The sequence below is a fragment of the Nomia melanderi genome, chromosome 9 (assembly GCF_051020985.1).
Source record: "Nomia melanderi isolate GNS246 chromosome 9, iyNomMela1, whole genome shotgun sequence".
NCBI classification, from domain to species: Eukaryota; Metazoa; Arthropoda; class Insecta; order Hymenoptera; family Halictidae; genus Nomia; species Nomia melanderi.
The window spans coordinates 3,097,172-3,111,865 of NC_135007.1; the positions used below are offsets into that span (position 1 = coordinate 3,097,172).

The window sequence follows — 14,694 nt, forward strand, 5'->3', positions numbered from 1 at the left end:
CTGTATTTTCTGCGTGCAAAACTAGCGAGTGAGAAGACTGTCTAAAGTGTCGGTTACCGTAAAAGTGTCGACTACAGTGTCTTAAAGAACGATAAAAAAAAAATGAAAAAAAATTGTACGATATGACCAATGGGACTGCAAGTGGTTCCATCTCCTTCGTATCCAGGATTGCACACGCATTTGGCCAGCGGCTCCTCATGCTGGCAGGACGCGTTCGGGTCGCAGATGTCCACATCCAAACAGGACACTTCTGTGCCAGAATAACAATCCATTTTCACTTCACCGGACATTGATAATTACCACGTCGCTCGATGAATGATATGGAAGAAACATTGAAAAATGGAAGCAAGTCCCTGACGTACCTCTTTTCGTGCACTCTGTGCCATCGCCCTCGTAGCCTGTATTGCAGCGGCACTCGTAGTCGCCGGTACTCGTCACATATACACACTGCGCGTAGGGATGACACCTGTTCACCACGTTGCACGATGCTAGACACAAGCGTGCGGAATTATGATAACGCCGGTAACACTGGACGGCCTCACGTCCGAAATTTATGAAGCGGCTTTGCAGATCAGTGGCAACAATCGAATTTACATTCCGAGAGAGACGTGCGGGATTCCTTCAAGCGATTCTACCGTTACTACGAATTCCTCTGGTATCGTTTTAATCGAATACCCGGCGAAACGTTTGGATTGTTCGTTGCTAGCTTTGAATCAATCAATTAAAAATGATATTTTGCGTTATATGTTTCGCGAAAGACAAAGGAATCGAATGTTCCATCGACATTAAAACAACGTTTCTTCTCAATGGACAGCCCGTCGAAACCTCGATAAATAAATTCGATCGTTCGAGTAGAAGAATAAAGTGCAACGTAGGCGGAATTAATTAAAGTGTGCATGAAGCGTGGCGCTCGTGCCGCAAACTGTTAATTGGCCGAATTAGCGGAAGCAAAGCGAACCCGTCGTACAGTGAAATCCTGATGGACCCATCGTTTCGTGGTTGTATCCGGGCCGGGGCACGCAAATCTCCTCCGTGTGGTTGTAATCGTATCCCCAGGGACATATGCAGGAGTCTTCGAAGCATTCCGGAGTCGGACGTGCCAATACTAGAACGCACGATGCAGACCGTTCGTCGCGAGCGGTTAGCGAGTGTCTCTACTCTGCTATGGTAATCTGTTGGTTCGCAACGTGACTTCGTGCAACCACGACGTACTCGGATCGAATCTTACGTGCGATTAGAAGTCATGCATTTTCTTCACTCGGCAATGTCAATCCCTTGAGGATCGTTCAAGAAATTAATCAAATACGTTTAATTGATGTACAGTGAGAAATGTTTATTTTTGTTTTCAGGCAATAATTTCTTTGATACTAGAGCTATCAGATCAAAATAACCCTGATTTTTTCTTTTACAATTATTGAAAAGGCAAGAAATATTTCTCTGAGTAATTTGTTTTTCATTTTCGTTCATTGTTTTCGTAATACGCAGACGGAATTATGAGTCAGTCGAAATCTCAATAAATGGACTTTTGGAGTTTCTATACAAAAATTAGAAGAAGGTAATTCGATTATTCGATAGTTCTAGTGTTAACACGTTACCTGAAAAACCAGCACTTGTAAAAACTATGTCAGCTATGTGAAGTAGAAATTGAATAGTGATGATTATTCTTTTAATCTTCTTGTATTTTGTAATTTTTAATGAAGTCTGAACTAGTCGACGTATCACTGTAACAATTAGTTTTTCAATTAGGGCAAAGAATTTCGTCAGTCATTTATGTCACATATGATCAGAATCTGAAGTAAAAAGTGAATTTGCACATATAGCTCTTATGTATTCTTTCTTATTATGTTGTCTGGTATGGTATTGTTCTATGGACAAGCAACATATACTTATTACTTTATCACATGTTTCACACTGTGTTTGAAATATTAAATAGATACTAATGGAGAAACAGTTATTGATTAAATTCTAAGACAAGTTTTAGCCAAGTTTAGTTTGTCTACGCTGAATCGGAAACTTTACACGCGATAAATTATTTTAGAAATGCTTGGCATCAAATACACAAAATTGTAATGACAGTTTGTGTTTGTAAGCACCTTCATTCAGAGAAAAATATGATTGAAATCGCTATTTATGTATAACAAACATGTAGACGCATTTTACATGTTCTGTGAAGGACTCAAACCTTTTATCTGTACCGAGTACAATGGATATTAAAACAGGGCCCGAAGCTTATTCATTTGAATGTAAAATAGCAGCGTTTATACAAGCGAGAACATCGTCACGGAAAAAAATCTAAATAAAAGTTCTCTAAAGGGTACAAACAATTGTTATATAGTATATAAATTGTAAATTATTCGTAAATTACAAACATCAGATACTATTTTATTAAAAATTGAATCGAAACGTTTGATGGTATTTTACAAACAAATAATACATTTCTGAGCGTAGATGAAATATACACATTTAAAAACAAAATACAAAATATCTACTATTAAAAGCGAAACACGATAGAATGTTAAAATTGACTCGTATAAAACATCACAAGAATTTCGCCCTCCACGAAGGTACCGACAGATTCAAATAATTTTCCGCTCAGTTGAAATATTAAAAATTACGAATAATGAGCGAAAGATTGAAATATTCTACAAATACCGCCCTCTCGCACTGTACATTTTTCTCAAGCAAATTCGCCGGCCACGAATTCTTCAGATCTTTTTACACGCTCGCGTTCCTTTTTTTTCGCCAATCCTTTCACTTTAACGTAACTTCTTCCCCAAAGGATTGAACTTTAAGAAGCTTATACTTCCCTTACTATATTTCAAACTTGTAAACCATTAACAGTCTCGTGCATGTAAAGTTCGTTTACATTCCTCGATCAAAGCAGGAATATTTTTAAAAAAGGGAGGAAAAGACAAGAATTGTTGCTCCAATTCGGTAGATCATGCGGATTCGAATGAAATCCGCATTAAATAATTTTCCAAGAGGAAATTTAGGAGATATTATTCTCGGTACTTACAGTCTCGGTCATAGGTGACGGTCGTATGTGCCTCTTCCTGCCGCACGCATTCGTCATTCTGGTAGTCCCAGCCATCCGGGCACAAGCACACATCTTCCAAGCACCGTGGTTTTGGTGGTTCGTCCGTTGTGGTCACATCCGTTTCCGCATAGCACGTGTAACCATCACCTGGAAGCAATTGTAATCATTGGAACGGAAGCTGATTACGAAAACACGCAGATCCGCGGATTTGCAGGCGGAACGAGATTCTGCGAAACGAGAATTCCATTCTAACCATTTCCTAGAAATTGTTCACCACCCAGTCCCTTTGTAATCCATTTCGAAAGCAAATTGCTGCGAAGTCTCTTTTGTATTCTTACCAACGAGAAATTCTACATATTCAAAGTATATATTTAATTAACTCTTTTATTGAGTGAAACTCGTCCATTCAAGAGAATGTTATTTCAATGTAGTTTGAGTTGGTTTGAATTTATTGATGTTTAAATATTGTTCTGTGTGAAACTAATGTGAAAGGGAAATTTATTGTATCTGGACAATTGTAAAATATAATGATTCAAGTCATAAAATTGCCATTTTTTTAGTAATAGTGTAACAGGGCATTCCGTACAGTAATCTAGTTTGTATTACTGTTTAAAAAGTATTCCTTGGGTGTTTGACGCATACACGTTGTAAAATTGTTTAATGCAGAACATGTGAGTGCTTGAAAGTAAAGTATTAGGGATAGAAAAACATGTTTAATATAAATTATAAGCGTAAAGGCGCACACCTTGGTAGAAATTAAAGTTTTTTATATTACAGTTATTTATTCGTTGTTTTTAAGCGCAGACACAATGTAGTAACAAATTACTTATAGTGTTGGAATATTAAAAGTTAGAAAAATCGAATGATGTAAATAAAATCATTGTAAAACTTAAAACAAATTCATATTAAAAAATTAAAAGGAACTAATATTATTTCGAAATAAATTCTGCAACAATTTCTGAAATTCTAGATTGATCAAAAACTTGTTTTTCTTTAAATGCTCCTTTTTTAAAACAGTCTCGAACAAAGATCGCTGAATTGTTCAATTTCAACATAATATTTATTATATGTTTGTAAGCTAGTTTTTTTAAATTCCTGAGTTAACACTATAAGAGAAGAATATAATTTTGGTGAATTACTTTTCTAATAATACAAAAATCACGTAAGAAGTAAAAGAACGACGATACAAGAAAACTTACCAAAATGCTCAGGCAAACAGATACACGTGTGCTTCTGCAAACCTTCATTAAATACACAGACACCATTGACCGAGCAATTGTTCTCGACTTCGCAGGAACCTACCGGAAATTGCAGGATAAGGCAATTACCAGGACATCTACTCAGGAAACAACAGTACTCAAATTTGAATATCAGAAAACTGTCTTACCACGCTGGGAAGGATAACAACCCTCCTCTGTTTGCTCGAAACCTGGCATGCAAATGCAATTCGGCGCGCCCTCGACCATAACACACTGCTCAAAATTTTCGCAACGAATGTCCTCGCAGGATGGAAGTCCTGAATTTGCAACAAAAGATGCACTGGTTACTGGCAAAGCGTAAAACAGGACTGAAGAGCAACAGGATACCAATATTGATTTTCTCTCTGGCGATACTCTTGTTCATGGTTGGTAAAAGGTTATCAGAGAATGGTAACCCTTCACTGTTTCAAAATAAACGAACTTACTGTCGCAAACTCGACCATCTCCCGAAAATCCAGGTCGACATTGACAGGTGTGGCTACCCTCTTGATTGATACACTGAGCATCCGGGGAACACATGTGATTACCGGCTGTGCATTCGTTCACGTCCACGCAGATCGCGCTGCCGTCTTCTTCGTACAGGTATTGGTATCTAAAGAATAGTGGATTATATTTTAAATGATTATAGATACGAAAAGTTATTGTGTAATAGTTAATGAATAGTTGTGTGATGTGAAAGGAACATGAATGATTACTTTGGGAGATAAGTATGATTGTGAATATGTGAATGAGATTTCCGATTATTCAGTATAAATTGGCAAGTCTACTATCAATTTTTATTCATCTTTATTCATTAAAGATAAATCATACTCCAAAACTTGCCCAAAGATCACATTTTATTTTGACTTTAATTAATACCGCATCTACATCACCAATATTGCATTATTAAGAATGCAGAAATTCATCGAGGACGATTAGTTGTTACACTTATGCACTGATGTCTATTTAATATTTAACATTATTTAGTATTTAGAATAATAAGACATTGCAACACTAACTAAATTTTGTAATCAATTTACAAAACTGTATATCTTACTCTAACTTTGCCCTAAAATATCTAGCCATACTTCTTATAAAGACTTTATTTAACTTTTTAACTGACATAAGGTATTATGCTTCTATTACCCCTGTATAACTTTCAAAGTAAATACAGATATGTAATAAAAACCAGAATTTCTTCCAATTATAGAAAATTACTAACGACAAAGTAGTTCTAAATAATAGAATTCTAAACAAAATCAGAAGCTAAAGAATCAAAGTAACCCTTTGCCCTTTGTAAATGAGAAGTCTTTCAAGTATTCAAAACCTTCAGCAGAAGTAGCAGAATCGAATTCTTAACACTAAAACGAAAGGACAAATCAAATTGGCCCATTTCAGAGTTTGTATTTTTCAAATATTTAAATTATGAAGGAGAATTAAGTAATTAAATTATCGAAGAGACCCTTCGAATCTCAAGAAAAGTATTGTTCTAATTTTGATAAAACATTGGAAATAAGTCACTCTAATTGCTCGGTAGTTTTAATGTTAAATATTAAAGGAAAAGAGAACTATAAAAACAACATTTGTCCTCATAGGGCTGAAACGGAAAATTTCGAGTCAAACGAAGATACACACCCAGGATTGCAGACACACTTAAACGTGTCCCCGTCGACTATGCAGCTGCTATGATCGGTACACGTTTCCCTTCCTTGAATGCAAGGGTCTTCCTCCTCGAGCGGCGTGACTTTAGTGTTCACCGCGAAACGTATAATGCCTTCGGTAGCTTCGTAAGTCGTCGTGCCCCTGAAGTACTTGAGCCGCGTCGTGTCGTCCTCGGGGTCGACGGTCAAATACGAGCACTCTTGATAGACGATCGTCTGGTCTAGCGTGAATTCTAATTCACGTTCCCCGTTGCCATCGTTCAGCTTACAAGTTCGCTCGCTCTGAGCGCGGATTACGCCGGGTTGCGTTCTGGTATAAAGTTCATCGTAGTCACCGTAGTCGACCCGGGTGTCCCTCGTCAGTTGCGGCAACGTACCTGTCACCTCCGCCTCCATCTTCAGCTGGCCGAAGACGTCCAGACCTTGATAATTGCTGCGGATCGTCACTGTCTCCCCCGATGGGAGGAACGTTAATACTGCCGTATGGTTAAAAACTCCACCTAAGACAGATGTCCGGTTTTATTCAGTCCTGGCTTCAGGCTTTGTTGTGTTAATCTTCGCCGTATTGCGAGAAGCCGATTTGTATTGTGAAAAGTAATTTGAGCAAACTTCTTCGAAATAAGAATAAAGTTTCTGTTTTAGATTCAGTACATTTATAATACAAAGAAAATTTGATTGAAGAATGTATGAGTCAAGATGTTCGATTAGACGGATTTTTGTAGGGTGCATGATTCATTAGAAAATACTTCGAATCAATAGACTTTAATTTTGATAGTAATTATTAGATAAATATTAGATATTAGAAAACTGCACTCGATGTAGAGAACCAGGAAAATATATTTTTTAAAATAAATTAATTTAAATGGCTTAGAAATGCAGAAAAAAATTTCTTTTTTAGTGTGAAATTATTTTTATACATATAATGAAATAATAAAACGAACTGAATTGTGGAAAACATGTGAATCTTGAAAATTTGTTGACATCGAAGTTACGATCTATGTGCTACGTATTTGCAGAAGGTAGCTATTGATCAGTAGAACTCTTACAATACGTTAAATAGATCTGCTGATTTTATCAATTTGCCATCCAAGATGCAACAAACGTGATAAAACATTGAAATATTCAAAATGAGAGTACTAATAGCGATACTATTACATGTTTAATATGAAAATGCACAGATCCATTAACTCTCAATAAATCTTTAAAACTATTGATCCTAGACGATCTGATATGTTCATCAAATTAATCTTTTTATGTTGTTTCTTTGAACTATAATCTACTAAATCTTGTAAGTCTCGATTAAACGACAAGAACAGTTAAATTAACGTACCACAGTTCAACATTTGGAACATGTCGAAGAACATCAATACTTAAAATTATGAAGAAAAACATTCTGTTACTGTAAACAGTACCTGTCAGTTCATACCCATTCTTCGTTTCGCCGATAGGTTTCGCGAACAGCCAACCGATTACCCCGCCAAGATTGCCGAGCAGTTGGAAGGTAGCGCCGATTTCATTTGGTACCCGCGACAAAGCGGTGTATGTTCTTCCGTCCTTCGTTTGTACATAACACTGCAAGTCTCTCGACGGGAATTCAACGTTGTTGATCGTTCCAGAGATTCGGCCAATTACTCGAAGCGGCACATCTACAAACATTTAACCACTTCTTTCGAACCCTATATCCTGACGATTCGAGTGAACATCAAATTGCGGACCGTTAAAAACTCGTTGAAAAAGGAGTCATGATCAAAGGATCGCGCCCCGTGTATGAATTTCGTGTTTTACGAGGTCATCGAAGGAACAGTCGGGTCTCGTAATCCGTGAATAGATCACAGGAACCGTCCGTTATTGGACGGGCGTTTATTTCGCGACGGCGACGCGCGTCTCCAAAGGAGGCACGGTTAAAATTGCGCCTACCCGGGGGACCCGTCGAAGGCGGATTTTTATGTCCCGTGGACAGATCAAAGGGATGTAAGCTCACAGATAATTAGGGGACTCCTTAAGTTTCGCGACGACCGCGATGCTCACCGTTCGGCTGACAGGATTTGCCGTTGCCGAAGAATCCTTCCTTGCAGTGACAGCAGAAGCCGACTTCGTAGTCCACGCACGTCGCTTTGCTGTGGCAAGTCGTTGCTCCCGTCCTACAGCTAGCCACAAGGTTTTTACCGCTGTTGTCTGCGTAATACAAGAGGTTTACGTATAAAAAGTGACACATAATTTGAATAATATTCGCACGCAACTGGATATCGAATAAGGAAACGTAACTGTGTTTTCATGGCTTGATATTTTAACACTATTAAAAATTAAGTTTGATACAGAAATTTCAATAATTGAGATATTATTAAGTTTTTAAGATAACAGTTCATAAGAATTATTTGATTAAATAAATGTTTGTTGTAATAATTATTCAGTTACTGACATATAATAAAATAATATATAGTACAAATAAATATATTTTCCTCTTTTTACAATGTATATAATATGAAATTCAATAACAATTTGAAGAACAACATATTTTGGACTTTCTACTTGAAGCTAGTTGGGAATAAAATAAGACCACTAATATCGCTACAGTCTACGTCTCTCTTTCGATTTCACTTTGCCTCAAAGATGAACACTTACCCTCGATGTTGTCCGGTACTTTTATATCTTGATCATAATTCGGACCAACCTGGAATACCCACTGACCTGGTCTGTTTACGTTCGACCACCTGAAAGACAATGAAACATAGTACCTCGCCACGCAGTGAATCACTAGTCATGGGCTGTTCGTCGAGCAGTCGACTCCTTGACTCACTTGTCGACGTTCTGTATCTGATCTGTCCCGGAACCCTTCAAGGTGTACATTCTTCCTTCGCTCATAAATCCTGCCTGCGCCTTCGCGTCCGGTAGACCGCTGGGGTGCGATTCACCTTGGATCCATTGAATACCGTTATCCGGGTACAACAGCTCGACATAGGAATGCGTGCCATTCGACGAGATAGCTACTTGGTAGGTATTCACCTAGAGAAGTCCGAGTAAATGTCATCAATAGACTGCGGATTTAAAAGAGGGAATACTTCTAAAAAATTTAATAACATTGCTGTCTATCTTTTAACTTTTTAAAGTTCTCAAAGTAGGAATGAACTCTTCTTTAATTCATCTTCGTTAAAATTTTGCACTTACGACCGTAGTCTAGTTATTAAGAATTCACCCACTGTTGTGAAAATTAGCAGGTTCACACGTGATAAGTGGATCTTCAGTAAATTACCAATCGTTTGAAATTATAACATGTACAATTATTGTGTGACTTAAAATTACTTGGATCAGAATTGTAAATATTCCTCTCACGCCAGTGTGTGAATTGTCCAGTCGGTCGAATTATTTGTGATTTGAAGTGTTCTTTTTTGTACGTTTCATTTACGAAATTAACTAAAGTTACTTAGTTCAAATATAATTTAATGTGGCGCTGTACCGATTTATTTGAGGATATTCAACAAGCACTAAAATTGTACTTATACGTGACATAAATAAAGTACTACAAATAATTAGAAGAAAAATTGATAAAATGCATAACGATTAGGGTGAACGTAAATGTCTACCGTGCCTGTACCTATTACCGCAATGAAGTAACCTTTAGAGGACTGATATTGTTACATAAAAATAGGGTTTTTTCAAGGGTTTTCTTTTCTTTTAATAATATCTGAAACTGTATTCTTCTTCATTACCAATAATTGAGCCATTTCACTATAACTTTTACCTTTTTCCCTAGGATATATTACAAGTTGTCTTTTATCAAAGCTGGTATTCTTTCCTTTTCGAGGCATGTTAAATTTTAGGTATGAACGCTTTGATATATAACTTTATACTGAGATAGAATTATGTTCTAGCGGTTTGTATACAAAACAAACCCATTTCCTGGTTCGAACGCTTTCTAAGAATTGCTAGAATACAGAAAGTATACAGTGTTCAAATATTAATGTGACGTGAAAATGAGACAACTTTTTGTTTAAGATTTGCTTTACAATTCAACGTAATTGTTAGGAAGTAATTGCTTATGTGTTTTCTATCTATAATAAATGGTTCATGTTCCTGTAAAATAAGCAATGTGATATTTAAATCACATCCTTTAGTATACAGCACTAAATATAGAGATAGTGCAGTGCCCGAATATTAATGTGAGTAACTGTACATATATAACCGTTTATTTTTAAAGTGACTTAAATTCACTTAAAAAGGATTATGTAGAATTGTGACTATTATAACGATTACCTCGATTTCTTTGAAAAGTGCACTTAAGCCACTTTCAAAATAAATGGCTCATATATATTGTCAACAATTTTTCTACAAAAGGATTCCTACAAAGTACTGAAAGAGGCTTTGCTGTTCCTCTAAAGCTTAAAGGTTTCCGGCATACAATTAGTACTTACTTTGTCGCTTTTCTCGTTGTAGTAGCCAACGTCCAGCCAGGTGGCGAGGAACGTGTGCGTGGGTACAAAGTCAGCTGCGTCCTTGAAAGCGTTGCGCACCATTCCTCCGGCTCTCGCGAGCACTTCCGGTGAATCTGTTTCACCGTAATAGACCCTTCCGGAGCCTCTGGTGTCTACGTGGGTGTAGAGCGGCGCGATAACGGGATCGTCCAGCGGGAACGCGATATTGAAGAACCTCTGCATCGCCCTGGCGAAAGATAGAACGCCATTCCCGTTTACCTGGAACGAGGTCAGATAAACAGTTTTTTAGCCATTCCTCTTCATCACGCGAAGAAATTAAAAGAAAGAGACTTGGAGCACTCCCAGGGACTCTATAATTACAATGTCTGCTTCTTGGACGAGTCTGAAGGTCAGTCTCCAGCAGAACTGGAGGACCGCGGTCCAAGAAGTTTTCATTACTCTCTCGGTCGAGTCCAAAGATAAAATAACTGCTGAGCAGTTCATGAAAATTCTGTAATGATTCGGAAAGATTGCACACCAGGTAGTTTCTATATTTGATTAGTGTCTACAAAATGTAATAGGTTTGAGATGAGAATTTATTAGTTTCTTTCACGTTTTCCTTCGGATAGACAACTTAATTGAAATTACATGTTGGAGAAAATGAATAATGCAAGTGAACTTTTATTACAATTTCGTAAAGAAACATGCAATTTGAAACTAATCAATACTCCTTCGAATAACAGAGTTAAGGCTTTAAACAGTTTAGAAATGTAACATTTATATTTCACTAAAAAATGAAAACAATATAAACTAGTGACTACAATACACGTTACTCTCCACAAATAAATATAAATAAAAGTCATTTAATTTATTATTGATTCAATACCGCGCGAAAACTGAAAGTCTTCAGTTTCGAGACTTTGCAGTAAGGCGAACACTCGTGCTTCAGCGAAGTACGACCCTCCTTTGGAGTGGCCGTCCACAAGTGCAGACAGAATTGAAACCGGAGCGGCCGGTACACGTGCGAGGGCGGGTCAACAGGTAAACGGTTCGCACGTGCCGCGAAATCCATCGATGACGTAACGAGCCGCCTCGCGCGTTGCATAGATTCGCTCGTCGAGAAGTCATTCACCCAGAGCCGCGGGTTTAATGGATCAACGGCGTCGACAGAGCATTAAAAAGAGCCCGGGGGTTCGAAGCCGGTCGCGAGTAGACGCTCGCGCGTCGCAGTTGTCGTTTCGTCAATTGGCTAAACTGAAAAGCGCGCGCATTGCTCCACATTCGCCACGGGAGCAGCTGCCGGCGAGACGGTTCTCGTCGTTAAAGGGTTTTAAAATTAAAACTCCAAGGAAAAAACTATTTTCGCTTGCCGCGAATGTGCCGCTCGAAACCCTCCTCTCAACCAACCCAATTCGTTGCGCCATGTATTTTTGGCTCGGCGGAAATTGGGAATTGAAGTTGCGCCGACGTTGAAACGTCTAATGATCTGCTTTGGAGTTTTCGAAGAATGTTCCGACGCTTCATTAGTAACGCTAATTAACACTCTGACGGGCCGATGTCATGTTTGGGTAACTTCGTTTACCTGGTTATTGACGTCTGGTGCCAAACAACCGTGATTTCGATATTCTTGGTCTGGTATAATTAAATTATACAATTTTATCATAATGTATATGGCTATAACAAAAATATTTCTTAATAATGTAAGTAACTAAATATTACATTTTCATTTGAAGTAGTAACGGTTTTCTTAATTGTAAAGAAACAAGCGCGTCTGCTTTTAGAAAATCCCATTGACATTACAATAGACACAAAAATTCCTTTGAATTGTTTATTCGTAATCCTTTGATGTTAATAACTAATCCTAACGCAAACAAAATTAAACTAAATTAAACACCCGAAATACTTATTTAAATGCATAAATTTATAATATCATATTATGATTACTGTAAAGTTCCCATTGTATACTTACAACTGACATCCTACTGTTTTATAACTCTATTGCTATTGTCATAATGTATTAATTGGTTACTACTGATTAAAACAAATGTACCGTGAACCAGCAAGCAGTACAAAGCAGCGAGATCATAAGTCCACATAGCGAAGTGGCTCGTTAACTGGCGAAGTTGAACGCGACAACCGAATTCCGGTCTCGTTCCGGCTGTTCCCACGTCCCGGTTTGTAGACGCCGCTAATAGTGTATGCGCCAGTGGAAGTTCGGGCTGATCGTTCGCCGCTCGTATTGTTTTCACGTGATGCTAATACCGCGGGCGCCGCGACGAATTCAACGCCCGTCGCCCGCGTGTCGTTAAACGGGCGACCCGGTCACGCGAATTGACACGAATTAGACCGACAAAGCAATAATCCCGGGTCGCAGTTAACACGCCAGTAGATCCGTCTAGCCATGCATTAGGTGTCAACGTAACTTCGCTGTTGGTAACAGTCCTCTTTCGTTTCGTTTTTCTCGAGGCGGAGAATAAGTCCGGGGTCAATTAGCAAGCCCATAAATCAGACGTTAACATGTTGACTGATGAACAGGCCCGCATAAAAATTCCAACTGGAGAAAACTAATTTCTTTTAATAAACGACTATTTATCAGCTAGCATTCTGCACAGTTAATTCCTTTAATTGGGAATTGAATAGACATATTAGCAGATTTTTGCCGATAAAAAATTTCACGCGACGATTGAGTTTTAGTTGCGTATGAAAGGTTGTTATTTCGATGTGACTAGAACATAAGATGTGATAGTAACAGGAAAACTGCTACGCAACTCTTCAGACAGATATAACCTTTTCCAATAAAAGAATAATAAAACGATAATCTACACGTCAGATCACAAGACACGCTTCTATTTCCTCGAAACCGTTTCCCACGTGACAATCTCTAATCGTTATTAATTCAATCTCACGATATGACAAGTTAACCCTGAAACGATATCGATAGCGCGGCCAGCCCGATCATTAAATCAATCTGTTCTATTGAACGAGGGATTCGGGCTCGACCCATTTTCTTTCATTCGTGGAGCATCAACTCTTTAAACGGGTCTCGCGAAAGCAGAGTAATCGACAAGCCGTTTTAATCATCTCCTGAAAAATCTGGATCGCGATCAATCGCCCAGCCTTTCCCGTCACGAACGGCAGGACCAATTTCGCGGCTGTTCCTACGCGAAAGAGAAAAGAAGAGAAGAGAAAAAGGTCGAATGAAAGGTCCGCACCGAGGTCCCGGTAATTATTCCAATCGGCCAACATGGCTTTTCTCTCCTTTTAATTCCCGGACGATCGATAGCTATCGGCGTGGATCAGCCGTTTCCGATTAGACGATTTTCCGACCGATAATTGCGAGCGTGCCAGCGCAGCGCCGCGCGGCGACCGGGGACCAGCGATAATCGATGGGAGTCCGCCGACCAAGCTCGAGAGAGTGGACATCGATCGCGCGTTCCCTGCCCGTCCCCGCTTCGAACGTTTTGACACTCTCGCCCGCGTTCAGAGACAGCGGGAGTCCGTTGCCTCGCTATCTGCGCGCGGGGCTATCGCAAGGGTCGTAGGTCGCAGCTGAGCCGATGACACACACGCACACACGTAATCCCCCCGGTAATCGTGAGCGTGGCGGAAACGGTGAAAATAGACAGGACAGGCGCCGACTAATGCCCGGTATCCATCTCTCGCGCCGGTTCTCTTCCTGATGTCGCCGATTATCCACGCCCCGCCGGTTAGTAAATAAAAATCGCGGGGATTAAATCGACTCGCTTTCGAGCACCGCCACCAGCCCCCCGGCCCACGTGCGAACGATTGTGCAATTATTCAAACCGAAGGTAGTACTTTGATGGCTACTCCGCTACTAATGGTCCTCGCGCGTGTTCCCGGTTAATTGTATCCACACTTCTGCTTGATATCAATATTTAATTCACTCCGCTGCATTCTGGTAGTAGTTTTTCAGTTTGCTTTTTATTAGGATAAGAAAGGGAATTCGAGAAAATTCTTTTTCATAACCCTGGAAGGGAAGTTTTTCTAATTTCTGATACTTTATATTAAGAGAGAAAGGGAATTTGGGAAAATTTATAGAATATTTTTAGTGTGGTAACTTGATACAAATATCTTATTACATGGTAATGAGGCAAAATGTTTGGGTTAAAGAAATTATATCTTAGAAATTTTTTAATGCATCTCTGAATCTCTTTGTGTTTTGAGTAGCTGCACAGTGAGTGTACATATATCTAAAAATTGTATTCAAAATAAAAAAAAAATAAGATTTATTTCTATTAACCTTGTTAATAGCTACCTGTTATCAGAATTTTGTTCAAATTTAAAAAAAGACAGATAATAGTCCTATCCTAAAACATGTTTCTCTCATA

General features: G+C 38.7%; 1 protein-coding gene across 5 annotated transcripts in view; it reads right to left on the minus strand.

Annotated features, from left to right (window-relative positions):
- Ndg (Nidogen) overlaps positions 1 to 14,694 on the minus strand; it is a 33,076-nt gene that overhangs the window by 8,778 nt on the left and 9,604 nt on the right. The window contains exons 2-14 of one of the 5 annotated variants that reach the window (XM_031986462.2): positions 10,346 to 10,624; positions 8,734 to 8,939; positions 8,559 to 8,647; positions 7,965 to 8,111; positions 7,349 to 7,582; positions 5,911 to 6,436; positions 4,722 to 4,888; positions 4,425 to 4,553; positions 4,237 to 4,335; positions 3,017 to 3,184; positions 968 to 1,105; positions 363 to 488; positions 128 to 250 (exon numbers count right to left, since the gene is read on the minus strand). In XM_031986462.2, coding sequence (XP_031842322.2) covers positions 128 to 250; positions 363 to 488; positions 968 to 1,105; positions 3,017 to 3,184; positions 4,237 to 4,335; positions 4,425 to 4,553; positions 4,722 to 4,888; positions 5,911 to 6,436; positions 7,349 to 7,582; positions 7,965 to 8,111; positions 8,559 to 8,647; positions 8,734 to 8,939; positions 10,346 to 10,624 — 2,431 coding nt within the window. The remainder of the gene's footprint in view (positions 1 to 127; positions 251 to 362; positions 489 to 967; positions 1,106 to 3,016; positions 3,185 to 4,236; positions 4,336 to 4,424; positions 4,554 to 4,721; positions 4,889 to 5,910; positions 6,437 to 7,348; positions 7,583 to 7,964; positions 8,112 to 8,558; positions 8,648 to 8,733; positions 8,940 to 10,345; positions 10,625 to 14,694) is intronic. The other 4 variants (XM_031986464.2, XM_031986463.2, XM_031986465.2 and 1 more) reach the window with 4 other exon arrangements.